We start from the raw sequence: 27536 nt of genomic DNA on the forward strand, positions 1-27536 counted from the left end.
AATAAGGTTAGTTTTGAGTTGAATTGTAGTTAAAAGGATATATATGAGCTATTTCGAATAATTTACAGGTGTTTTTGATACTTCTTTGTTTCCTCATTAAGTTCTGGTTCATGTATAGCATGTTTAAACATTGTCCGTTTTTTTTTAGATTGTGCCTGAGATGTTGCTCATTTCTATTCAATCTAAAACTTTAAGATGATTTGGATGACACAGGATTTATATGATTCTCTTTTTAACGTATCTACCTCTGTTCTTAATTCATCACGCGAAGACGAAGTGAACAAACTGAAACAGAGGAAAGTAAAAAGTTAAAAACCCTCGGAAACCCTGAATATGCTCCCACATACAACAAATTTCCAGAACAGATTAACCCATAAATCAATATATTCTTACACTTAAAAATAAAGTGGCCCATTTAACACTGTTTATTAGATTCTACAGTAAATAATAATTACAAACTATTTCACGAAAAAATAAATTAAGACTTCACAAACATCTCTTAATTGCTAAAGTAACTTCGAGAGGAAGAAATATGTTATTCCCATTTCCATATCCACTCACCTGAAGCACCAAAAAAAGTTGCGTCTTACTATTTTTTGTTGTGATGATATCCTCAACCGACTGTATGAGCTGTGATCTTTAGCTACATTAGTAAGGCTTTGTCCAAAGTTGCTGCTCATATTTTGACTGTGTCTTTGCATCTTTGGGACGTTCACAAGTGCACTTCTTGCAGACCATGTTGCTTCTGAAGTTCAAGAAGTCACATCTGTACAAGAATCCAAAAGTATGATGAGTAGAATCCACAAAACCAAAACATGCAGAATCAACAGAAGCTACTCACGAGGGGCACTCCCATTCTCCAGGATTCAGCTGTCTCTTGGGACGCTGCTCTTGGCAGCGTAAACACTTGGTATTGCTAGCAAAATTCATGAAGGTACATCTACAGAGACCAAAAAAAATGACGAGAACTGAGAACTAACACCACTGAAAAGGAGAAGGGAAAACGAGTTGGAAGGCCATGAAGACAACGTGTGCAGGGCAATAACATCTTATATTGTTCTCAGATCATAGAAGATTAAGTATTTCCTAATAATAAGCATACAATGTGATATTCCAGTAGGTATACGTACATGTATAAAGCAAACCGACATTAGTATCAAGAGAAAAGATGAGTATATTTATTTAATTTTTGAGAAATCAAAAAAAAGATAAGTATATTTCAAAGTCACTTTTTAAGCTTTTAGTACTCGGTTATATTTATAGTAGGCCAGTGAATTCAATAGCTCAGACTAGAGTTGTAAAAGGAAGAAGGCACTCTTGAGATCCATAGTGGAGTAATCATCTATGAAACTATATAATCTGACAAGTGGGGTTTTAATGCTTCATAACTGTAGGCTTTTTTTTGGGGGGGGGGATAAACTGTGAGATTTTTATCAGCAACAATTAAATCATATGATGCAACATACTGTGGGCAATTCCAATCTCCCTTTTTCATTTCTTTAACCACAGGAGCATCTCGACTAGGTCCTTTTGATTTGCATCTCAGGCACTGCGCATTGCGTGCGAAGTTCATGAAAGTGCACCTGCAGCAAGTCAATGTCAGATTGTCAGTACATGCCAGGAACATGAGCACAAGGAAGTAATACTAGAGAAAGGAAGAAAAAAAGAGGATGAGGGAGAGTTCCTCTAATGGTAGAGCTCCTCAACTTTAGCCATTAGGTAGGGTGTTCAAGTCACCAACGGGGGTGGGAAGGTGGAAAACCCACTGTTGCCTAGAGAATGGCAGTGGCTGGAGGTTTCGGTGGTAGGCCTAAAAGAAGGTTACCAAATCAAATTAAAAAGGGAAAAGGAAAATGGGGACTCTGATAATTAGTGGAAAGACTTGACACAATTTGTTTGTGATAAGCACAGTTAGGCAAATCAAAAATGCCTTTTTCTATTTCCAAATCCATTTACTAGCATCAGAAAAAGTCCACAGGATAAGAAAAATGCAAACACGTAGAGAAGTCAACTCAGTGAAATTTCTTCGTTCACAAAAGGAAAGAGAATTTAGTTGCCTGAAGCTCTAAGAAGATATATTTGGTGGTAAAACAACAAAAAGGTGGAGAACTTACTAAATGCCCAAAAAATTAAAAGTGGGGGTGGTGTGAAAAGCTTGATTTTGAAGTCGCTAATAATACTTGATAGAATTATAGAGCACATATCAAATATACAGGTAAAACACAAATAAGCGTGCAGACAATGTATCAGGAATGCCAAAAGTAAATGAGAACTTACTGCGAACAGATCCAATCTCCTTGCTTCATTTCAACATTTCTTTTAGGCATTTCACCCCTACAGAGAAGCATGGCGCATTTCCAGTGAGCATCAAAATATTCATCTTAGTATATAACATTGTATTCCATCCCAATGCATTTCAGCTTTAAGCAACAAGAAAAATCATAAAATAGGAAAGATGAAATCTTCAAATCAAAACTCAACCTCTTGCAAGTGCATTTTTTTAATAAGGTAGTGTGATTATTCGCTTGAATAAATCAGTATGAGCAGCCACTGAACGCAATAGTAACAATAACCACCATATCTGCACTCCAAACCAGTATGGTACTAATTTTCTAAACTTACACGCCTTATCCTTGGCCGCTTAAGAGTTTAAGCTAAATTATTTGCATGTATTAATTAACAGTTATACCACAATCGTTTGAATCTGATATAGTAGAACATAAAAGCCCACACATTTTTAAATACCTGGATGAAATTGGAGCTTCTGGATGGAGGGAAAATTTACATGACAATATAAATCCCACACGTTTTCAACAATGGGTGTGACCTATAGTTAATCAAGTTAGATAGAATTGCTGTCCTGCCTACACCATTGTAGTCCAGAATAAGAGACGTACAAGTTATATTATATCAAAAGGACTCTTAAAATATTGATATAAATGCATTAAGTTACACTATTAAAATCAATTTGTATATATTCCATTGTACCTTGCAAGAAGTCCAGTATTTTCTTTTTAAGAAAAAAATCATTATAATCTCCAAGAAAACTTACTCAAGACCAGTTGAATCTCTTCTTTTCATTTCAACATCTTCCAGACCATCTGTCCTTGAGCCAACAGACTCTTTCTTTCTTGGAGAAGCCTTGGGGGCAGGTGTTGGATGATCAGGATCAATAGGTGTCTCACTTAATTCAACCAACTCTGAGAGCAATTGTCTTGCAGATACCTCGATAAGCTCACTACCAGGAGGCATTGCTCCACTAGATATGACTGCAGAATCAAATGCATAAATAAGCAAGACCCGCACAATATCGACTGTACGTGCGACACCCTCAGACTCCTTTAATATCAAGTAAGCCCTATCACATGATCCACGGAAATTGCAAGCACCACATACCTGCAAGTAAGCTCCTTAGGTAAAACCTCATAGAATACGTTCACAGAGAGAAGTCAAATGACCCTTGAACTGCAATCAATCTAACTTGACCATGAAAAGGAAATTCAAAAGTAAGGACATCTAATAATTTAAAAGGCAACTCACCTCTCCTTCGTCGAGGTTTAGATGAATCCTTAGCCTTTTCGCAGAGTTAACAACCTTCCTGAATAGATTAGGACAGCCCTTTTCCACAACTTTCTGCATATCTTGGGTGGACAACTTTCTGCAAAGTACAACAGGTCCTTCCATAATCTCAGGCAAGGTGGGAATTGTAAAACATAGTCTCAACATATATTAAGGTCTATGATTTTCCTCGAGAAGCTAACACTTAGAAAAGTTTCTGACAACCAATATAGACAACTTCCCAGCAAAATGGGTTATTTCATGAGGCCTTATTATCATCATTATCCCCTTTTTCCTTTTCTGTTCTAGCCTTTCCAAATTTTGAAAACTAAGCTAGTGTTTGGCCATATATTTTGAGAACTTATCTTCAAATAATTTGTTTGGCCAAGAAATTTGATCTTCAAATACTTTGAATTTCCTTAAAACTGTTCTGAAACTTAACTTCCACTCACAACACTTCAAATTTTCTTCGATTAAGATGTACGTCCTAACACAACTTAAAAAACATAAAATTTCAAGTTTCGACTAGCAAATTTAACCAAATGGAAGACAACAAATATATTAGTATCTTATAATCGTTCAAAGAATAGTTCATTCTTGAGCCTATGAGTATCTAAATTTGCAACTTTCAAAACTGTAACACATTTATTCCTATCCCTTTTACTTAACTTCTTTGACACTATAATTGCTAAAATGTTAAGAAAAGCAGTAGCCTTCTCACTTGAAAATGTCTGAACGGTCGCGAGAGAAGTTAAGGCATGCATCTTTCAACAAATTCATATCCGTATAAATACTCCCATCGCCGTCTTCACCCGTGCTCGTACTTTTTTCTGTAATGTATCCTTTGCTTTTCAAACGGTCCACGAAAGCAACCCATTCTGGCCATGGATGATTTCTAGGACTGACCAATGGTTCGATTGTATTGGTCTCGAGTGTAGCTGAGGTACAATTGTAACTGCGGAACCGTACAACAGGAGGAAGCAACGGCTTTGAGAATCGAAATGGAGAAAATGGAGAAGATATATTCGTAGGCTTGTTACAGTTACGAACAGTCGAAGCTCCAAGGAGAAAGAACAATCTAGAAGCTGACATTTTAAGCTTTTTTTTCAGAAAACCATGGCAGCTGAGATTGAAGAAAGTAGAGGGTTTTTGATAGGGTTTTGAAGTTCAAATGAAATTAGCAGGCAATTAAGAAAAATTGAGGGGTGAAAAGAAAAATATTTACAATTTCGTCCCTCTTGAAAAAAACTGTCTGGAGCTTCATTATTTTTACAAGTGTTTCCCTAATTATGGGTGTGGTATGAGAAGTTAGTTAATAATATCATTTAATCATATGGTAGTAGTATTTTAGATAAATTTTTGAATTTTAGAGATATTGATTGAAATAAAATAGTATGGTATTAAAAGTTAAAGATAGTCAGAAGAACATTATTTTATATTCACTTAGTATAGTAAAAATAATAAAAAAATTAGATACAATATAAATATCGTAAAATTATAAAATTCAAATCAAAATTTTAAAAATAACACAATTATTAGTAGTAATACATGCTATAGTAGAAGCTAAGTGGGCAGCATGAGCAAAATGTGATTTCATTCCTCGTAGATTGAGTTAAAGCTATTTATCTTTTGTTATAATCTCGTAGGTAAAAAGAATGATTTCAAAAACTTATATTATATCTGTTGCTAATTTTATTTTACGAAGCTGTGTTTTATATTATATAAATGTAGAAAATGACGGATCACCCATTAACTAAATAAGATAACCACAATCATTAAAAATAGCCGCACAAAGAGTAGTAAACCATAAAGCAATGTAATTACCTCATTTGCTTTAATTGTGAACCCGTGCATTCTCTTTTCATCATCGAAAGATAAAAAATATTTTCTTAATAATGCATTATTCGTGTGTATTCAAATAACTCTAATGTTAGATTAAAATATCTTAATTTATAATAATTTCAGTTGGAGTAACGATTGTAATTAGTCATTTACCCATTTGTTTTGCTATTTTTGTAATGCGCAAAAAATAGAAATAATTAATGTAATTTTACCATGAATAAAAGGTGGTGGTTGATTTCAGTTGAATCAAAATTACAGTGTCAATATTTTACAAATATTTTTCCAAAGAAACGGGGCTTATCTAAATATAGGTGAAACTTAGTGGGTCGTCTTGTAACATTTTCGAAAATTTCATACCTTTTTATGCTAATATACATAAAAGATAAAAGATTCACAATTCCCTTCAACTTCTTGAATCCCATTCCCAGCTGAATGTTACCTTCTTTTTAGGTTTCCACTGCTCTATCCTCACCCCCACCCCCCTGTGCGGAAGAACAATCCAAGAAAGTATTATAAACAAACCCCCAAACTGAGCGTCGCTGCAAAAAAAAATCAATCTTTGAGCAAATACAGAGTTTATTGGTGAAGAAATGGCGTCACAGTCAGCAAATTTATGGGTTTTGTTGGGATTAGGATTGGCTGGAATACTTATAATGACCAGAAAGCTAAAGAAAGCTGTTAAAGCTGACTTTGGAGCCTTTGTTGAACGTCTTAAGCTTCTGCCACCGCCTCAGCCTCCTCCACCTAAAGCTCCTCATCCTCTTACTGGCCTTTCTTTTGCCATCTCCGATGTGTAAGCTTCTTATTTCCAGAGAATTGGGAACTCTAGTTTTTGAATAAAGAGGATTTAATTATGAAAATAGAGGATTTTGATAACCAAAGTCCACGGTTTCATAATTTGAGATTGAGGTTCAGTTGATGTTTGGTTTTGTAAGTTGTAACTTATAACCAGTCTTCTTTGAGTGTGAGCTTTGCATTCTGCCCTTGATGGCTGAAAGGAATAGTCTTGTTTCAACTAGATTCTGGAAGTTACATAGTTCTGTATGCTGACAATTTTGTCTTCATCATTTTTTGAGTTACTATTTCTGATTTATATGCTGGGATGGAGAGTCCAATAGAAGCCTTCTCAATTTTGTCTTTATTATTTTTGAGTTACTATTTCTCATGTTTCATTTACTTGTCTTGGTTCTCTACTCGAAATTCATTTGCTTATTTTAGAACTACTGAAGTCATATCGAATTTTGATTGTCCAGATTCGATGTCAATGGATTTGTGACAGGGTTTGGGAACCCAGACTGGTCAAGGACTCATGAACCTGCTAGTCAGACGTCCACCGTGGTCACCACACTTGTTGAAGGAGGAGCCACATGTACTGGAAGAACTGTTGTAGATGACATGGCATTTGGGTTTGTTCCTGACTCTTTCCACTGGTTAAAATTAGAACTCTTTTCTAAAATTGGTAGGATCCTGGATTTTTTTATTCTTTGGCTAGTGATGATTTCCATTTCTGTTGTGTTACACATATTTATGCTGCAATTTGGAATCCTTATCGTGATGTTGATCATTCTTGTCATCTTCACTGTACAGTATTAGTGGTGAACAGATGCATTTTGATACTCCAACAAATCCGGCTGCTCCTGCACGGATGCCCGGAGGGTCATCTAGTGGGGCTGCTGTTGCTGTGGCTGCAAAGTTTGTTGATTTTTCTTTGGGTTAGTTCTTTTGCGTCTCAAAATCATTTTGTCCATCTGTTGTCATTTTCTGGCTCAAGTATGCATTGCCATTTAGGTAAATTTTGAGTCACAATGTAAAGAACGAGCTCCTTGAACTTTGGCTGGTGTGCATCCTCCTGAATATTTGAAATCTGCAACATCTTTATTTGTGGTTAGAAGTACCACTTTCTATTTAAGTGGACAGGCTATCTAATGAAGCTTCTAACTCGATCTCAAATCTCAATTCAGATGGTCAAACTTCTATTTTGACCAAGTATAACGGCAACTGATTGATTTAGGTAATTAAGTTATTAAGACAATGCCCTGAATTTGGACTCCAATGATGGTTAGGTAAAGTTCAAGAAAAAGCTCAAACTTCCTTGACCTCATTTAATAGTAATTATTTTGCGGCAAAATTTAAAAGAAACAATCATGAAGAAAAGCGTGCTTGTTGAATATAGATATATTATGCTGGTTTTATTGACAAGTTCTTTTTCACTTTAGCACATCAGGTTTATGGAAATGAATACAGGGTAATAACCAATAAGCTCTTCTAAGTTACAGTACCATCTGTTATCCAGGTACTGATGCTGTTGGAGGTGTGAGAGTACCTGCTGCATACTGTGGAGTTTTAGGGTTTCGGCCATCTCATGGGACAGTTTCTCACACCGGCATAATTCCTGTTTCAGCTAGTCTTGACACAGTTGGTATGTATGTCCATGCCATCTTCAGTTCAACTTAACATCTTTCACCTTCACTTAATTCTTTTTTTTTTTGCGGAGTCTTTGAGCCTGACATGTTGGGATCATGTCACTGTACTAAGAGTCATATCCTTTTGATATGAGAAAAAGCTGTCCTTTTGTTGGGGTTTGAATAATCTGCTCGTCATTTGGTTTATATATAATCCTCGTGGTTCTTCTTGTGCTACTTGCTGGGTAAATATTTTATATAAGCTACCAGTGAATGACATGAAAGTTATGATTTCTCGAGTCATTTTGGTTGAAACAATGTTAGTGATTTGATTTAAATGTTCACTTTATTTTAAAAAAGAATCAAGAACGCGATGGGGATGACTTAAACTAAAGTCCAATAGGTTTATATCTCGTCTTTTGTGGCCTTTGGATGTGTTGGTAACTTGGTATCTATGTTTATTGGATTCTTCATCACTGGAATACTGGTGTCAGCAATCTGACATGATACTGGTCAGTACAGGATTTTTACTGGATATCCTCAAGTGAAAGTCACTCTCCACTTCCAACCCAAGGAGCAGTATGGGAAGACCATTGACTTCTGGGGATAGGGTTGAAGTTGGGAGAGATGTAGGCCACCGTGTTGAAATTTCTCTTGATGAACATTTTATATTGCTATTGTTAAGTCTGGAATATAATCTTGGTATATATGGATTTTACAAAATTATTAAGTTGAATGCCATGTGTTGTACTTTTATCTGGTGTTCTATGTTTAGCTTTTAGTAAATTTGGACCAACTGCAGGATGGTTTGCAAGAGATCCCAGCATATTGCGCCGTGTCGGGCATGTGCTACTGCAGGTTCCATTTGTTGCTCAACGGAATCCAAGGAATGTTGTTATAGCTGATGATTGCTTTCAGTTACTAAAGTCTCCTGGTGATCGCATCAGTCAAGCAGTGACCAAAGCTGTCGAGAAGCTGTTTGGAAGTATGTGTTTGTAGTCTGGGCATCTAATGAGATTTTTCATTTTTTACATCCCTTCTGAAAATCACCTCTTGCAGGACAAATCCTAAGACATGAGAATCTGGAAGCTTATTTAACCTCAAAAGTTCCAAGCTTAAAACTGTTTGCTGACAGAAAGTCCAATGGTGAAAGAAAATCTTCATCAACGAATTTGCTAGCATATGCTATGCATATACTTAGGAGGTGAGATGTAGGTTGATGCCTCAGAGATCACTAGGCACAATATTACTGGTTTTAAGCATGAAGTATCTTATCTGATGGAAGCTTGCAAAAGTAGTCATGACATTATCTTGTTTGTGTTAGTTTTGGCCTCATTTTAAAGCATATATACTTGGTCACCTACTTGCTTGAAAAGGGGGGGGGGGGGTTCTATACTTGTTAAGAGCTTTTGACCACTAGAAAATTCTATTGAATTTTTATCTTACTCTGTCTCATCTATTTTTGGTGCATCTAGTGTTACACATAAGTGATGTTCCTGCTATTTCTGTTGAGTGGTAATTTACCTCGTAAATTTAATTTTTTTGAGTGGTAATTGACATATCTAAATTTAGTTTCTATCGTCTGTGCACAGACACGAGTTCAAACAAAATCATCTGGAGTGGATCAATGCTGAAAAGCCCAATCTGGACCCTTTTATTTCTTCCCAAATGCAAGGAGCGCTAGAAATCGCAGATACAAATATTGATAGCTGCCATGCAATTAGGAATGAAATGCGCTCAGCTCTAAATGATCTTTTGAAAGTAAGTAGTACTGGTGTTCAATTAGTTGATGTTTTTTTTTAATAATGAGTTTCCTGATTCCCTTCCAACCAATCCCTTGAATAACTATTATTAGTATAGAGAAAACACATTAAACCAACCGAACTTGGCAGCATAACTTACTTAAACACTTAAACTATACGGGCGTTTATTTTACCCCCCTAATTTCATTTCGCGTGAATTTAGTACCACCCTAACGGATGATATGGCAAAAAAAGAAAAGAAAAAAATTTGAAAGCGCATTAAGTTATTATAATTTTTTAAATATATGAAAAAAAAGTAACCCACCCTCCCATTCTTCTTCTTCTTCAAACCCCCCCACCCCCCACCCCCACCCCGGTTTCTCAAAACCCAACCTGCTCCCTCTACATGCTTGTCTCTTCTCCCTCAAACTCCCAACCTCATGCTTGTGTAATACTCTTGCCAATTTGAGGCTGGTACTATATTTTTGCGTGGTATTAGTTCACTTCAAATATGTTAAGGGGGGTGTATAAACGCCCGTGTAATTTAAGTGCTAAAGTAAGTTGTGCTACCAAATTTAGGGTTGTTTTATGTGTTCTCTCACTGGTATATGTTAAGTCGATGTTCTTATGATGGGACTGCCTGATTTCTATCCAACCTACCCCTTGATTTGGTGGAAAACCCATCTCAGAAATGCTTGTCTATAAGGATTTATGACTTTCAGCTAGTACTTCATCATATCATACTGTGAAGGTTAGTTGGTAACATTTAAGACCCCTTTTGACCATTAATTGGCGAACATTTCTTTGTTATTTACTGTTCCATCAGTTTCTGGTATTTCATGGTAAAAGCATTAAAACAATATCAAATGGAGTATCTTAATGAGGCTGAATCTCTGCTGAACACGCTAGAATCACTACATTTATAGCAAACCTACCAGAATGTTGCCTGATGTAAATATTTCATAACCCTCGTAGGGAAAAAACTATTTCATGTTTTAATGAAACGTTATCTGAGAATATTACGTTGAACCATGCATGATCTGAATACATATTTTTAATGGTTGAGCCTAGTGTCGAGCTGACTAAATATCTCAATCTCAGCTGATTTCATGAAGTTCTGCTGCTATTATTATGTTAAAGTAATCTTACTGGAATAGTATCTTGATGTCTTATGCTGTCATCTTAATCTTTCTAAAATTAACTGTTTCAATAGGATGATGGAATTTTGGTCGTCCCCACAGTTGCTGAGCCTCCTCCAAAGACTGGTGCAAAGGAGATTCAATCTGAGGACTACCAGATTAGGTTATGCTCATTTTCAAGCATAGCTAGCATGTCAGGTGGCTGTCAGGTGAATCTCTCTCTCTCTCTCTCTCTCTGGTGATTCTGTACCCCAAGCACACAGAAATTTAAATTGGCCTTCAGTAGTTGATCAACCCAGCATTGAATCAGACTTCTCTAATCGTATATGCTTTCCTACTGTAGGTCAGCGTGCCAGTGGGATGTCATGATAAATGCCCAATTTCTGTGTCCTTTGTAGCAAGGCAGGGAGGTGACAGATTTTTGCTCGACACCATACAGACCATCTATGCAGATCTCCAGGAACAGGCAGAATTAGCCACAAAATCATCAGCATCTGGTAACGCCCTGAGCAAGGAAACATCTGCCGAAATGGCTAAAGAAAAGGTACACAAAGGATAATCTGCTGTCGATTTTTTTGAGTGACATTGCTGTCAATTTCTTGAATGTTGAGATCGCCATATCCATCAGTCAACTTTATTATAATCTATGCATACTAAATGTACCTGGGATCAAGTTTCTGTGCTTGTTTCCTTGATGTTTTTTACTTGAGCCTGTCACTGCTCACTTGTTTTCCTGAACTACCCACTTTTCAGCATCATGCCTTTCTCTTTTGGTGCACAATACAAGAATCACATTTGCCTGATGCCCATTACTTTTTTTTTAGTGCTGAAACTGTTTTTGTCAGGGCAAGGATTTGTAGGTGAATCCTTAGCATACCAAAAAAAAAAAGAATTTAGGCAGATTGAAGATCCCCTTAGCACACTATATCAGTTATGTGGGTTCATCCTCAATTAGGGAACATTAGCAAATAAGTGTTGTATATCCTATCTGACAGAATTCTGGAAAGGAATAAGTTGATGTGACCAGGTTTCTTCAGACATTTAGCTGGGTGTGAAAGAATTATAGTATGGAGTCATAAGCCTAAGAGCAGGAGCTCAGTGATGTTAAGCCTTGACTGACAAATTTGAAAAAAACATAAGAGCTCAGGAGTGAAAGTGACAAGCTGGCTATTCTGCTAATGCACCTTCACTATTGCTTTGTTCTGTCATTTTTTTGGTTTATTTTGAGGCTCCCTTAGTATTCACAGCTTGGTTCTTATACTATATAATTTTTCACAGGGTAATCAAGCCTTCAAAGAGAAACAGTGGCAGAAAGCCATTGGCTTCTACACAGAGGCTATCAAACTCAATGGTAACAGTGCAACATACTTTAGCAACAGGGCTGCAGCTCATTTGGGGATGGGAAAGTAATTTGTTTCTCCATTTTCCCCCATTTCTCCATGATTTGTTTGTAAAATTCGTATATACTAATTTTTAGTTCTCTTTTCCAGTTTCCTCCAAGCCGAAGCTGATAGCAGTAAAGCCATTGATCTTGATAAGAAGGTGGGCCCTCCTAGCCATCTTAGTTTGTTCTTTTTCTTTTGGTGTAAATGGAATGTGTGTGGGGGGGGGGGGGTTGTTTAAGGGGAATAGGAGACTTGCTAGATCTATTAGGCATTGTATAAGATTAAAGGTTTTTGGACAAAGATGGATATACTCTTTCGGGATTTGTAAAGTTCTGTTCTCAACACCTTCATTGGTGGTAAGTTTTTCTTTTGATACAATTGTTTCCTTACTCAAAAAAAAATTAATGGTGTGGTCTCCTACCTCACCAGCCTCCCCGTGTGTTTTGCTAGTTTATGTTTCAGTGTAACTCATTGTGACCTATTCACATAACAGAAAATAACTCAAATTGTTTTCTCAGTGTTATCGTATGATTTTAGTTTCTAGTCTCTTTAGAAATTTTATTTGCTTTGTTGATCCTGGATAAGGTTTATGTGAGGTAGAAAAAGAGTTAATTATTGGTCGTATCTTTTGGGGGTTCGGGAGATCTGGGAAGAAGGTTTTGTGTACTGCACTTGAGTATTCTGCATTTCATGGTAAAAAGTGATGACTGGTATAAGCTAGTAATGCTATACAAATTGCTACTATCTTGGTCTTGCTACCTTTCATATGCTTTTCTGAGGTGAAATATTCTTGCTGTTTCTTCTCCACAGAATGTCAAGGCTTACTTAAGAAGAGGCACGGCACGAGAAATGCTGGGCTACTACAAAGAGGCAATTGAAGGTGAGTCTCAACAACTTCAGCTGTTAATTCCTATTTCCTTCATGAGCAAACTTTACGGCTGAATCACATCACCTGAGGCACATTTGTGGAAAAAAGTACTCTAGGATGGCCTGTGAAGGTCTAATTCAACTAGGACTAGTTGGATTCTTAATAAGAAAACATGTGCGAAAGGTTTGGTTGTGCTCAAAAGAAAATTGTACCTAGTCATTGGAACAAACGTGTTCTCGGGAACTCATAGATGACCTGTCCATCCTAAACTACTGTTTACAGTGTTCTCTGACTCTAGTTTTCCTTGTTATCTTTTGCAGATTTCAGATACGCACTAGTTCTTGAGCCAACAAACAAAAGAGCATCTCTGTCTGCTGACAGGCTGAAGAAGTTTTTTCCATAGTTCCTTTAGAAGGTAAACATGTTTAGAATGATTGCTGTTGCTGGACCCTTTCTGTGTCGAAGCTGGTCATCTCAGCAGAAATATGATAAATTGAATGATTGAAAATACGAGGAATGAAGGCAACCTCAAAATTCTTTCTTTCTCGTGGTACTTTGAAGACAAAGAGCGACCCCTTAGATATCGGCTACAGCTTTAAAATATACTAGAGTTTTGATGTCTAGTGCAATTTTGTTAGTATATTGCATTCAAATTGTAACTTTTTGAGCTATTACTTCATCGTTCAACATGACCAATTTAATTACTTTTGGAGTACACATTATTTGGAGTACTGTAACCTAAACGTTGTAAGGCTTATCACGTCGGTGCACTACTCCCTCTGGAGTAAAACAAATTAGTATAAAGCTCTTTACTATACTTTCCATCTATTGATAATGTCAAAACAGGAGGGGAACTAGATCAAACTTTACAGGAATCTTGAGAACTACTGTTAAAAGTTAACTGGAAATAACATCAACCTAAACAAAAAGGGACCAAACTTTTTTGTATAGTTCATTCATCATCATCCTCACAGGCAAACAGTTCATCAAGCTGATCATCTGTCCATTCAGGCAGTGACACTTTCGGAGCAATTGGCTGTCTATGATTGTTGACTTCATTAGTAATTGGAATTACTGGATCAATGTAGTTCTTTGTTGGACTCTCTCTTTTGTTCCTCGGAGTGAGGATTCCCTGAGAATTCTCTCCCATTTGCTGATTATTATCTTCATTAAAAGTGCCTCTGTTTCTGACTGTTCCTTCAAATCCTTTGGCACTACTCTGTATCTGCTGGAGATATTCTTTGTCATCAACTGAGGTTTTCTTAAAGCCACTGCTGTTGTTGCATATGTAACTATCTGGAAGTTGATTTTCCTTCTCCAATTGAATCTCACTATGGAAATTTCCACCTGCAGAGCACTCTATGGTTCTATCATCTAGGATATCTTCAACTGAAACGTTGTCCGTGATCTGCAGTGCACTAGCTTCTCTAGCAGAGGCTGATGCTGCGAAATTTAATGAATAATTAACCAGAATACTAGAAACCTTTCATATAGTATATAAACCAATGATAGTGCAACTGCCTTAGGAAAATCCTCCTAGTATAATGACTTCCCATAGTACATAATAGAATATCAACCCTCACCACTTTCACGATCACTGTAGTTGACTTCATATGCGGCTAGGCTGTTCACTAATGGAGGTCCACTTTCCTTGCAGAAAACCTGCAGGTAAGGCACTTATAGCTCTTAGGAGGATATTCAACGCTTAATCAATTATGATACACGATTGACAAGTTCTTATAGAATTTTTGAAGCTTATGTGGTACCCGGTGGAAGTGCATATGTGGCTTAGTGCTCACTGTAGAATATCAAATTAGAGGATACAAGACAAACAACACCAACTTCCAGTAGTTTTCATCTAATAGCCTTACAGGTAACTCATGATCTAAAACTGTTGCATATAATTCCTTTGTCAATTGCAGATATTTTATATTGAGCTACTGTAGTGTCTAAGAGCAAAGAAGAGATAGAGAGAGAGCACTAGAGAATGCTAACTCAGGATGAAGGAAGATATACCCATACATATTGACAGAACCAAGTCTCAGGCAACTATAAATCCATTACATGGACAAAGTTACATAAACCACATGAGCAGAGAATTCAGGCACACAGATGTATGGAGATTAGAAACAAATATATGGTGATGATATCATTGATCTGATAGTCCTCTTAACAGACTTCTGCCAAATCCATTTCTATATCTACTGCATCCAATTATGTGAGTCGCACTAAGAAGAATTGAGGTTAATTGACATTGATGACATACAAATTTTCAGTGTTTCTTTAATTAGTTCTTCTAAATTGAAGCTTCATGAGTCATGACCACATGCAAAAGCATTCCTAATAGAATCATTTTTTAACACATATTTTGACTAAGAACTAAAGTAATCTCAACTTTGCAGTTAGCACAAAATTACATGAAGGGGAAGAAGCTCATTCAGCTAATTAGAACAGATGTAACTTCAAGAAACAAATTGAAAAAAAATCTCAGATTTATTCACTCTTGTTCCTGAAAGATTGCAGTCAATGATAGCAATTTATGGTGTAATAATTTCTGTCCCATAATAGTCAGCTAAGCATGTGACTCATCAAAAAATAATAGGCTAGCATGTGCACCTTTGTCAGGTTCGCGAGTGTTATGTTAAGGTAATGTCCTGAGCTTGAAGGGCAAAACACTGCAACCTGGATTCCAAAATTAGGTCAGCTGTTTTTTAGTAATGCAAAAACATTACACATCAGAGATCTCTGAAGATATAGCAGGGAGAAGACAAGTGAGATGTCATAATGTGGGAAGGACCGTCTCCACCTTCAACCAAGAGTTTGAGGCTTCGTTCCAAAGGGATCCAAGTAGGAAAAGGGCCTGTTGACTCCTGGGAAGAGGAGTTGAGAGGTTGGTTTGAACTTGTCAAAGGAAGAAAGAAAAATTGTAACAGGAAGAACCTTTTGCAGTATCAAAACTGCGCCAATGCAAATGTCCTTTCCATGCTGACTTTCCTCAAGTACTTTGTGATGAATGCTAGCACCAATTGAGCCTGTAGGATCCTAAATTAGGAACTAATCAAATCAGTTGCAACTTGCAAACTTCTTTCACTGCTAATCAACATTATACTCAAAGCAACTATACCTTCAAAGTCACCATCAGACCGCCAAGACCATTCTGTGTGCAAGACTTAACAACTGCCACAACCTATGAAAACAATAATTGCCAAGAGTAATGCTATTACAGAAATTTGTGTAGTGATACAGTCCAGGGCCTGGTATTTCAACTATTGTCTCATTTCTTTCTGGAAAATAGCATTGCTGTATTCACTTTTCTAATCATGAACCCAGTACGAAAAAAGGTGAAAATACCTGATCGACCCTAGCAGTTTCTAGGCATTTATTGACAGAGCTCAATGGTGTACATCGAATTTTCCCGTTCTCCGCACCTGAATGAACATACATGTATACATAAACCATGAAAAAAAAACACCCGAAAGGATAGTACTACCTCCAAGTAAAGACTAAAACCCTAAATTACATACCAACAAACTCAAGAGCGGAAAGCCATGGATTGGATTGGAAATCGTAGTCAAACTCCGTAGAATTTTCGACGGCTCTCCTAATATACTCTTGCGTAGGTATTGGATTGTCCCTTTGAGAGGAAATGGAAGAATGACATTGACGATCTTGAGTTCGTTGGAGCATAGCAGCTCGTACGGCACCTGCCGGCCCCGGAATGAGGCGTTGAGGCGGCGATTGTAACTGATTATGAGAACTTTGTAGTTGTGAGGATTCTGGAGTTCGAGAAGGCGGCGTGAGAAGCGCCGGAGAAGATGAAGTGGAAGTAGATGTGGAGGGATTAGGGTTTTGGTGGAGTCGCTTACAAGGGCGGAGAAGAGAGTGGAGATCGGAATCGTCTACATCCAGTGCTTCCCATGGCTCCATCTCCGCAGCTTGATCTTTTTGGAGGGAAAATCTATTGAGCCTGCGGGATGGGTTTTCTTGAATTGAATTTGGACTTGGGCCCATTGAATTGAAATAGTGTAATTGGCCCGGTGAAATACAGTTGGTTTCTTTATATATGTATAGCGAATTATACATATTTATATTTGCTATGGAGCGCAATTATGCAAACTTTGATATAGCATACAAATATTAATTTTGTGTTTGCTATATATGAAAGTTAAAGCAACTTTCATGTATAGCAAACATAAAAATATAATTATATTTGTATGTAACAGTTATAGTTTGCATAATTATGCTTCATAACAAATTTTATGTTTGCTATGAAGCTTTTGATTTGTGTAATTCGCCAGCTACATTCAATTTTATATGAAATGTTCAGTTTTGTATAAATTCATTTATACATTGTAATTGTATAATAAAATATATATTTATGTAATTAGGATATAAATATATGTATTTGTATCTTTATATACAATTTTCTCTCGCTTTACACGAACACAAATATATATTTTTGTTTACCCTTTTTCGCTACGTATCTCACGCAATTGACACCAAGTAAGATGTGAGTTCACTTCTTAACAAGACGCCTTGTATAATTACGTGAGACATATAAACAATAATAATATTAATAAGAAAAACTAGACAATATTGGTTATTTGCCAATCATCTATCTGGGACATTCATATCATCATACCTAGCTAATTGTGCCATGTCTTAAGCAAACTACACTTATTAACACATTATGGGCCTGTTTGGATGGGCTTAATAAAAGCAGCTTTAAAAAGTACTTTTGAAAGTGCTGAAACTTATTTTTAAAATAAGCAGTTATGCGTTTGGATAAAAGTGCTGAAGTTAAAAAAAAAGTTGTTGATGTGTTTGGCAAATAAGTGCTGATAAACAGCTTTTTAAATCAAAATGTCTGAAATACCCTTAAAAACTGTTAACATAATAAAAGTTAATTAATTTATATATTACAGCCATAAATAATTATATTTTGTTATCATTCACATATTTATTTCTCATCACAAATTATTTATAAGAGGAATATAAACTTATTATAGATTTTAAAGATATATAATTTGAATAGATCAAAGAACGATTTAAGATTTATTTTAGTTTTATCCATAGGTAATAATAATTGTCTATCATTCACATATTTCTTTATTATCACAAATTATTTATAAGAGGAATATAAATTTTTATTTAAGTTATATGTGCAACTTATTTTACATTTTAATAATATATAATTTGAATAGATCACTTGAAAAATTTAAGATTTATTTTATTTTCATTCATTAGTAATAGTAATTGTCTATCATCCACATACTTCTTTATCAACAAATTACTTATAAGAGGAATATTAATTCATATTTCAAAAATAAGTTGTTTGATTCAAATACAAATATCAAAATGAAACAGAACATTTTACTAACATAAAAGTGGAAAAACTAAAATAATACAAACATCAAATGTTACCAATTTCATTAGCATTCATGTCAAGAAGCCCCATTCACTAAGCATTATTTTGTTTTTTGATTTTTCAACATATTATCGGCATTAATCGAGAGAAAAGAAAGAAAGATAATAAAAAAATAATCGAAAAAATTTATTTCAAGGTTTATCTTCACTTCAAATAAGAAGAACAGGAAAAAGTTCAGCAGCTATGCCAAACGTGAAAAGAGAAAAATTGAAGAAAGAGATGTTAGGGTTATGTGGGTAATTTGGAGATTGTATAAAAATATTTAGGGCAAAAAGATAAAAATGTGGTCAACTTAAAACAGCTTATAAGCTAAAAAAAAAAAGCACCCCTACCCCAGCTTTTATTTTGAGTATTGCCAAACAGCTTAATAAGTTAAAAACCAGCTTTTAAGTCAGTTTGACTAGCTTTTAAGCTGAGCCAAACAGGCTCCGTGCGTAATCATCTCTCCCCTATACATTTTTGCTCTACCCCTATTTAGAGCCTCACGCATCATTTATGAAAATGATTGACACGTGGTTGGCCATTAGTGGCGGACCCACACCAAACACATTCAATATATGTGCAATGTGGTGGTGGCCAAACAACAGAATAAATACTTCGTGGGTCCCATGTGGAAAAGTCAAAAACATTACACGTAGTTATCAAAAGAACAAATCAAATCATATCGATTTTTAATTGCATATTCCTGAACATCGCAATGGAGAATCTATTGGGTCTTCTGAGAATTCGAGTCAAGAAAGGTGTAAATCTCGCAGTTCGTGATGTTCGCAGCAGCGATACCTATGTTGTCGTCCAGATGGCTGAACAGGTCCCAATTCCACTCATTTTTCTTCCAATTTTTTGATTCTAATGTTCGACATTTGTTGATTTCATCATTTATGGAAGAATTGTCAAATTTCATGTTAAGAAAATTACATTTAAGTCTATGAGCATTTTATCACCCACTGCCTGTAATTTTGTTTCTAGAATTTATGCATCTGGGTTTGTAATCAGTTTGCTTGACATGTGAAGGATGGTATATCTAAAATTTTATGGGGAAATTCTGGTTGCAATCGTTTTTTTTTTTTTGGGAAGTGTCCTAAATCAAAATGATTATATATATGGTATGATGATATCGAATGATGAATGAAATTAAAGTTTTGTTTAGACATGCAGTATAAAATTTTCGTATTATATATTTTTTCAAACATAAAAAGAATCATTAGTTCTAAAACTATTGAAATAGCCTCAATTGTTTTTGCAATCTTATCAAATAAACAAAAAATTATAAAATTGTATAATAAATTATTACAAAATTATTTGTTCTCCACTAGATTAATTGTTTCATCAATATATTTGAGTAAAAATGAAACGTCTTTCATGGGCTCTTCAAGATTTTATTATTCAACAATTGTGAAGTGTGAGTTAAAGTGACTATACGTTGGTGAGAATAATAAATTTTAAAAAGTAATGATGTGATTATAAAATTTATTTACACGTGAAATAAATGGTTAGTAGATATAAATGTGGGGTTGTTTTAACAAAATATAAACTCGTGAATCAATTTTTGTATTAAAATAACTCAAATCATGATAGATTATTCCCATATAATTCCATATCATGGCTTTTGGAGGATATGGAACTCATGATATGAAATTATGAGATAAGATCAGCGTATAATCGCATGTCGTCAAATGTTGATTCCATCTCAAGATACCATACGGTGATATGGTATCACATGGCCAAACGCCTACTAAGGAGTCTTATTCTTGTCTTGCCAAGGTTACTGAATTTCGGTGTTCTATGTGTTGAGTCTGGAGCTACAAACCTTTTTGGCTGATGCAGATTTTTGAAGTTTACGCCATGATAAGTACTAGGTTCTTGGAGCTTGACCTTCCAGGTTCTGAAAAGTATATTAATAGTGTAGAATGGGTTGTGTGTGTGTTTGAGGCGGGGGGGGGGGAGGTAAGCTTAAGGGGTTCATCCAGACCCCCTTCGACAAAAAACTACCCTCTTTATGCACAGTTAAAAGTATTTTTATGTATATATGGTAGATGTTGAACCTCCTTCGATGAAAATCTTTTAATTTGTTGTACTGTGATCATCTTCTTTTACTACTCCTCAGAGTGTACAAAAAGAGCACCACTTTTGTTACCTGTTTCATGTACTAAATTAGGTTATAAGATAACATTGTCTTTAATACTCTGTGACTTGTAATATCTGTTTTTTTGCCATAATGCATGACTCAATTGGTACTTTGAGCTTCCCAAATCAGGGTTTGAAATGACAACTACTACCTTACTAACATAAGGACTCAAATACTTGACTTCTCTTTACGTGCTGTGCTCTGACTACTGTGTTACAGATTTGAAATGTGTTCTAAATTGTGAATTCTTCCTATTTGATGTATATTATTAATTGCTCTCAGACAGTTTTTGACGTGGCTGTTTTTCAACATGAATGCAGAAATTGAAGACCCGAGTTATAAAAAAGGATGTTAATCCTGAGTGGAGTGAAGATTTAACTCTTTCTGTTGCAGATCCCAATCTTCCTGTCATGCTGGTAAAGTCTCTTGTTTGATGGTTAATCATATAAAATAAGACCCTATTGTTTGCAGAAAACATACACTTCCCGCTAATGATCACTTGCTAGTTGCGTTGATCAAATATTGCTACATAAAACTATACACTTCCCAGTGTTCGTATTTCTTGTTTATGTTCTCTTCTTTCTGCGTGTTTCTAGACTGTCTATGATCATGATTCGTTCAGCAAAGATGACAAAATGGGAGATGCAGAATTTGACATCAAACCATTGATAGAGGCTCTGAAGATGAACTTAAGTGGCCTCCCAGAAGGCACCATTATAACAAGAATACAACCGAGCCGATCTAACTGCCTGTCTGGAGAGTCTAATATTGTATGGAAAGATGGCCAGGTTGTGCAAGATACGTGCCTAAGATTGAGAAATGTGGAATGTGGAGAAGTCGAACTTCAACTTCAGTGGATCAACATTCCTGGTTCGAAGGGTTTATAGAATACAGCGTGTGGTATATATATCTGGTTGCTGTTAGCTGTCTAGCTGCAGTGTATGAACTGATTTGTGCTCTCACAACTGATCTCTGGTTGTAATAAATGGAGTTTGTAATATACAAGTTCAATTAAGAACTACCTTTCATACTGCACCAATCTGTTGGGCAAGGTTTCTAGTCTTGAATAACACTCTTAGTTATATATGGAAAGTACTCAAGTGCACACTTTTGTGTGCATATTATGGTAGTACTCCTAATTTTATGTGATACCTTTTCGTTTTTAGTTTGTTTCAGAAAAATGTCATGTTACTATAATAAGAAACAATTTTATTTTAAAGTGAGAATACCTTCAATTAAAAGAATATTTTTGTTGTAGAAAGTCTCAAATTCAGAATCTTCCGCTGCACGAATTTCTTGAGAAACAAAGTTATAAGCACGTATCCCTTTTATCCTTAATGAAATTATTTTTAACCACACAAATATCTAATCTAAGAATTATTTTTTGTCACAAACTTCAAAAGTTTTTCTTTTTTTCTTAAATATCGTGTCAAAATAAATGGTGAAATAAGAAGGGGGGAGTATCTAATATTTGTATGCGTACTCACATGTCCATAAATCACTTTTAAGAAAAACTCAATTATACCATTTTTAGGGTAAACACTATCCTTACTTTTCTTCTGTTTATATTGCTTTCAGATTTGAAATACCATTGATCGGAATTGGATGCTTAATTCAACTTCGTTAAACATAAAAGTAGTCAGATGTTTAAAATTAAATCGAAATTAATAATTCAAATTGGAAAAATAGTTATTGGGTTATTTGTTTAGTAGTTTCACAATATTTCAATTAATTTTTTCTTTTTGAAATTAGGCTATTGATTCTTAAAGATTTGAGGTTTTTTCTTAACTGATTAAACAATAATTTGATAGTAAATTAATAAATTATATTCATATCATTCGATATATAGAGTCCTCAACTTATGATTTAGTTTATATTTTTATTTTTAATTTTCTCAATTTCTCCATTATTCTACAAAGTGTCAATGTATGTTTTTGAACAAAATAAAATCATTCAACTAATATACAAGGTTTGTTTAGTTTGTCATCTTATTTCTATGTGATTTTTTCAATGTCTTTTTATATAAAAATTTAACGGTTAAAATAAATTTAATAATTAATAATTAAATTGATAATAATCATAACTGATATCGATATTATTAATAATTCTATAACGTATCGGTATAAATCGAACCGATATTGGTATGGTTGGCCATTGGTGACAGGCTTCACCATCCAACAATGTGCAAAGTAGTGGTAGCCCCTTGAAAATATTAGAATCAATTGGCAAATCCATTAAGATACATTTTTTTATTTTAAAATCTTTCGTAAACAGCCACTTTCAGACTTTTCATTGATATTGTAATTATTTGGAATAATTCTTTTTTTTATTGATTATCAATTGTATTTTTTCTCCAATAAATTGACTTGTTATAAGATAACTTGTTTTCCTCTTTTCTAATTTTTATTTTTTGAAAAGAGATTCGACCAAAAAGAGTTTATTTGACTTGGCGTACGTGGGAAGTTGTAAGGGAAATAACAATTACATCAACACAACTAAGTCATAATTGCGACCAAATTATATGTCACAATAAGTGTTGCTATCACATTACGTATAATATGAACTCCCACATATCATATTAAAACTTCATTTAAACAAATCAAAATTAATACTACTCCATTATACGAAAAATAAAGAAAACATAAAACTAGAACCGTTAGATAAGATAAAAAATGAATGTATTTATCCAAAGGTGAGAGTAGTACAATTAGAACAAGGACGATATAAAAGATAAAAAGATAGATGTATTTGAATTAATGTATACTTATCTAAAGATAGGTTACAATTTACAACTCATTTTACGGACCTAATAGAAATCAAATTTTATTTTGATTCAAAATCTATAGATTACATAAAAAATGGAAACTCAACTTCGAGTAAAAACTCTTTAAATATAAAATAGTTGCAACTTTCTTTTAATATATCAATCAAATGAATTGAGCTTAACAGAAAGAGTGTAAATTTATATGATAGATCTTAGCTTGTTATCGATTGAGAAGCAGAATAGTTTAGTAGCTATTTAAAAAGGTTATTGTATTAATTTGTTTATGACACAGATAACTAGTTAGAAAATAATTATTTTAATATAAAACTTGATTTTATAATTTTAAAATCAACATAATTAATACTCGTATAATTTATGATAAAATGAAATAATTAATATCTGCGTAATTCTAGTTACTAATCCAGCCTAGTTTTTGTGTAGAATTATAAAGGAAGAGTAAAGCTTTAATTATCAACAACATCGGTCAGCAGCCACCAAAAGTTTCAAATGGAAAATCTTTTGGGTCTTCTCAGAGTACGAGTCAAAAGAGGCATCAATCTCGCAGTTCGTGATGTTCGCAGCAGCGATCCCTACGTTGTCGTCAAGATGGCTAAACAGGTACCAATTCCACTAATTCTTCTTCTTTTTTTACTGTTTCCTATTTTTTTTTTCATCGAATTTTTGGTTGAGTTTTGCGTCTGCTACTGTGGTTTTAACGTTTGATAGCTGCTGATATAATCATTTATGGAAGAATTTTCTATTTTCATGTAAGGAATGTTATTAAGTCTATGAGCATTGATCATCCAGTAGCTGTAATTTTGTTTTTTTTGAATTTATGCATCTGGGTTTATAATCAGTTTGCTTTGACATATTAAGGATCTGTATAAAATTTTGTGTGGAAATTACAGTAGAAAGATATCGTCTTTAGCGTTACGAGTTCATGTTTGACGATGGGTTCCGTTTAATTGGGATTTATTAATGTTGCAATCAGAAGAAATAAAGGACACCGCCCCTTTCCTTTTTTTTTTTCTTCATTTGCTTTACCCAATTCAGAATTAAAAACATAGGGTATAATTTGAATTTGTTGGTTGTTGTGGAAGTCTTCTGATGGTATTATCCAAGTCCAATTAATTATGTCCTGTTATTCCTTTACAACTGTCCTTTTAAGTCATGAGTTCCAGAATGGGGCTGGGAAGGAGTTTATTTAATTTTTCACAATTCTATCATATTTTTATCTTCCCTTTTAGAAAGGGGTTGTAGTCTCGTCGAAAAAGTCATGTCCTTTTAGTAGGTTTTGTCTATACTAAGGAGACTTTGAATGTGAGGTGAGTTGTTGCAATTCTTGTCTTTGAAGGTTTCTGAATTTCGGGGTCATTCTATGTGTTGAGTCTAGAGCTATAAACCCTTTTGGCTGATGCACATTTGTGAAGTTTACAAATGACAAGTTCTACGTCTAGAGAGCTTGACATTTCAGGTTCTGGAAAGTACATTAATAATGTAGAATGGATCGTGTGTATGTTGGGCATGGGTGGAGTCAGGTAAGGCTGAGGGGTTATTCTGAACCCTCTTAGGCAGAAACTTACACTATTTATATACAGTTAAAATTATCTTTTATGTATATGTTGTAGATGTTGAAACCCCTTCGATAAAAGTCCTCTGGTGAGGGGTGTTCTGGCTCCTTTTCGACTGGGGTGTAAGGAAGGTAAAAGTAGGTGGATAGTGCATTGACTTTGGTGGACTGGTATGGAGAAACTTACATGCCCCAGGTGTCTGCATCACTCAGAAAAGTCTTCGAGATTTTTTTGAGGACTTCTCCATGTACTTTTTAGGATTTGGAATGCTGCTGCAAATAGATAGATAAATTCTAAGATATCGGTGACCTTGTTGCCATATCTTTTGATTTGTGGTACTATAATCTTTTTGTACTCCTTAAAGTTTACAATAAGAGCAGCATTTTCTTGTACATGTTTCATGTTCTAAATGAAGTCTTAAGATAACAGTCTTTAATATTCTGTGACTTGTAAATATCTGTTTTTTCGCCATAATGCATGACTCACTCGGTACTTTGAGCTTCCCAAATCAGTGGTTGAAATGACGAATATATTATTGTACTAGCAGAAAACAAACAAACATAAGGACTCAAATACTTGGCTCTTCTTTTCGACTTCCATTAAATGCTCTGACTACTGTGTTATTTTGTTATTAACTACATGAAAGATAGGAAGCTACATATTTGAAATGTGGTGTAAAATATGAATTCTTCCTCTTTAATGTATATTATTGATTGCTCTCAGTCAGTTTTTTGACTTGCCTGTTTTTCAACTTGAATGCAGAAATTGAAGACTCGAGTTGTAAAAAAGGATGTTAATCCTGAGTGGAATGAAGATTTAACTCTTTCTGTTGCAGATCCCAATCTTCCTGTTATGCTGGTAAAGTTTCTTGTTTGCTGGTTATCATATAAGATAAGACCCTATCTGTTCCGGCAGAGACATAACCATTTCTTGCTAATGATCACATGCTGGGTGCTTTCAAATGTTCTTACATATTATTACTATACACTTCCCAGTGTTTGTATTTCTTGTTTATGTTTTCTTCTTTCTGCCCGTTTCCAGACTGTGTATGATCACGACATGTTCAGCAAAGATGACAAAATGGGAGATGCAGAATTTGACATCAGGCCATTTCTAGAGGCTCTCAAGATGAACTTAAGTGGCCTCCCAGGTGGCACCATTATCACTAGAATACAACCGTGCAGATCTAACTGCCTGTCCGAAGAGTCTAATGTTGTATGGCAAGATGGTCAGGTTGTCCAGGACATGTGCCTAAGATTGAGAAATGTGGAATGTGGAGAGATCGAACTTCAACTTCAGTGGATCAACCTTCCTGGTTCCAGGGGTTTATAGAATGCAGTGTGTATACATACATCTGGTTGCAGTAAGCTGCAGTCTATGAACTGCTTTGTGAATTGTGCTCTCACAATTGATCTCTAGTTGTGATCAACGGAACTTGTTATATTTGCACACTGAACCAATCTGTTGTGCAAGGTTTTTCTAGCCTATAGTGTATTTGGTTTGAATATTCTTTTCAAATTTTCTTGTATCACTGTAGTTATATGGTATGTAATCAATATACAAGTTTGCATAAAAGTTCATACCTTTGTGTGAATATGATAGTAGTTGATATTTGCATGCTTTTTCATGGGGCATGAGTTTGTATTTTCTCATCATAAAGCTATGCTCGTCGCCATTAAAGAACTTATACCCCGCTAGGCATAGGTTTGATTTTTAACAGCAAGAATCATAGATTAGCTTATTTTGAAGGACAAATCGTGTAATTAAATATTTTTTCTAGCTAACAATAAATATACATGTCACATTAACATAGTACAAGAGGGCTTTTTATATTGCTGTTGGGGCTGTGCAGGCCCAAACAATTACATTTGCCACGCATAGTTCATCAATTTACCAGTTGCATTAGTAATTTCAAGTTTTTCATTTGATTGCCACACACCATAAGCAAAATAGATGTTATTTATTCCCAAATTTTGGATTTGAAACTCTTTTATGCTAATTAATCTTATTACTTTGCAACATATTAATTTCAATACTAATATATTATCTTGGACCAGAAACTCCTAGTAGATATACAGTAACCATATACATAGATATCAGTAATATGAAAGTAGGAAAGAGAAGAATAGACAGAGCTGTCTAGTAGAGGTAGATGACAAAATATTTGAGCAATTCAAAACTTTCATCTTCACTTAAATTATGTATAAAAATCCCAAAAAGATTGGTCTAAATATTCTATTAAGAGCACGCAATTTCTTGTAAAGTAACAAATCCAAATTTGAACCTAAGCGGACCAAACCTCAGAGAGAAGGGTGAGGGTAAAGAATGAAAAGAGACAAAAGCACATATATTCAGGAGAGCCAAACGATTCGAAGAATTTAATAAATAAGTTATATTCAATAAGAAGAGTAATTGAGTTCACAATCAAATATTTATAAATTTTCAATAAAGATTATCGATAAGATTCATATACTATATCAAAAATACTTCGATAAAATAGTTGAGATGTACGCAAACTGATTACACTGCAGAGTGTGAGAAATGTATTTTCCCTTTTGTAGTCCATGGGAAACATAAGCATGGGTTATTCCTAAGACCAATATATAGCAATTTGTGCAAATTAAACATAATGTTTGTTTTTGGGAGTCCAAGAGAGTTATGACACACTAATCTTAATTTGCTCCAATTTGCCACTACTATTCATCATTCATT

At 34.8% G+C, this 27536-nt stretch overlaps 5 protein-coding genes across 5 annotated transcripts; 3 read left to right on the forward strand and 2 right to left on the reverse strand.

Moving 5' to 3' along the window:
- Positions 1–344: 344 nt before the first annotated feature.
- LOC107014296 (zinc finger protein VAR3, chloroplastic) lies at positions 345–4744 on the reverse strand. The gene is made up of 7 exons (XM_015214148.2): positions 4280–4744; positions 3541–3658; positions 3053–3396; positions 2278–2334; positions 1467–1583; positions 842–940; positions 345–766 (listed from the first exon to the last, which is right to left on the reverse strand). The coding sequence occupies exons 1-7, from the start codon at positions 4648–4650 to the stop codon at positions 649–651; spliced, it is 1224 nt and encodes a 407-aa protein (XP_015069634.1). The 5' UTR covers positions 4651–4744; the 3' UTR covers positions 345–648.
- Positions 4745–5801: 1057 nt separating this feature from the next.
- Positions 5802–13740, forward strand: LOC107014294 (outer envelope protein 64, chloroplastic). The gene is made up of 13 exons (XM_015214145.2): positions 5802–6193; positions 6654–6806; positions 6988–7112; positions 7694–7819; positions 8605–8787; positions 8862–9006; positions 9395–9563; positions 10758–10892; positions 11027–11227; positions 11962–12089; positions 12174–12225; positions 12879–12948; positions 13257–13740. The coding sequence occupies exons 1-13, from the start codon at positions 5991–5993 to the stop codon at positions 13337–13339; spliced, it is 1773 nt and encodes a 590-aa protein (XP_015069631.1). The 5' UTR covers positions 5802–5990; the 3' UTR covers positions 13340–13740.
- LOC107014295 (uncharacterized protein C17orf53) lies at positions 13734–17047 on the reverse strand. Its single transcript, XM_015214147.2, has 7 exons — positions 16461–17047; positions 16288–16364; positions 16061–16123; positions 15877–15978; positions 15553–15618; positions 14520–14598; positions 13734–14379 (listed from the first exon to the last, which is right to left on the reverse strand). The coding sequence occupies exons 1-7, from the start codon at positions 17017–17019 to the stop codon at positions 13889–13891; spliced, it is 1437 nt and encodes a 478-aa protein (XP_015069633.2). The 5' UTR covers positions 17020–17047; the 3' UTR covers positions 13734–13888.
- Positions 17048–18975: 1928 nt separating this feature from the next.
- LOC107014298 (protein C2-DOMAIN ABA-RELATED 4-like) lies at positions 18976–21708 on the forward strand. The gene is made up of 3 exons (XM_015214150.2): positions 18976–19172; positions 20810–20905; positions 21086–21708. Exons 1-3 carry the CDS (start codon positions 19062–19064, stop codon positions 21374–21376), a joined length of 498 nt encoding a protein of 165 aa, XP_015069636.1. The 5' UTR covers positions 18976–19061; the 3' UTR covers positions 21377–21708.
- Positions 21709–23707: 1999 nt separating this feature from the next.
- Positions 23708–26437, forward strand: LOC107014297 (protein C2-DOMAIN ABA-RELATED 4-like). Its single transcript, XM_015214149.2, has 3 exons — positions 23708–23871; positions 25587–25682; positions 25866–26437. Exons 1-3 carry the CDS (start codon positions 23761–23763, stop codon positions 26154–26156), a joined length of 498 nt encoding a protein of 165 aa, XP_015069635.1. The 5' UTR covers positions 23708–23760; the 3' UTR covers positions 26157–26437.
- Positions 26438–27536: the final 1099 nt, after the last annotated feature.

This window comes from Solanum pennellii, chromosome 3 (genome assembly GCF_001406875.1).
Source record: "Solanum pennellii chromosome 3, SPENNV200".
Lineage (NCBI taxonomy): Eukaryota > Viridiplantae > Streptophyta > Magnoliopsida > Solanales > Solanaceae > Solanum > Solanum pennellii.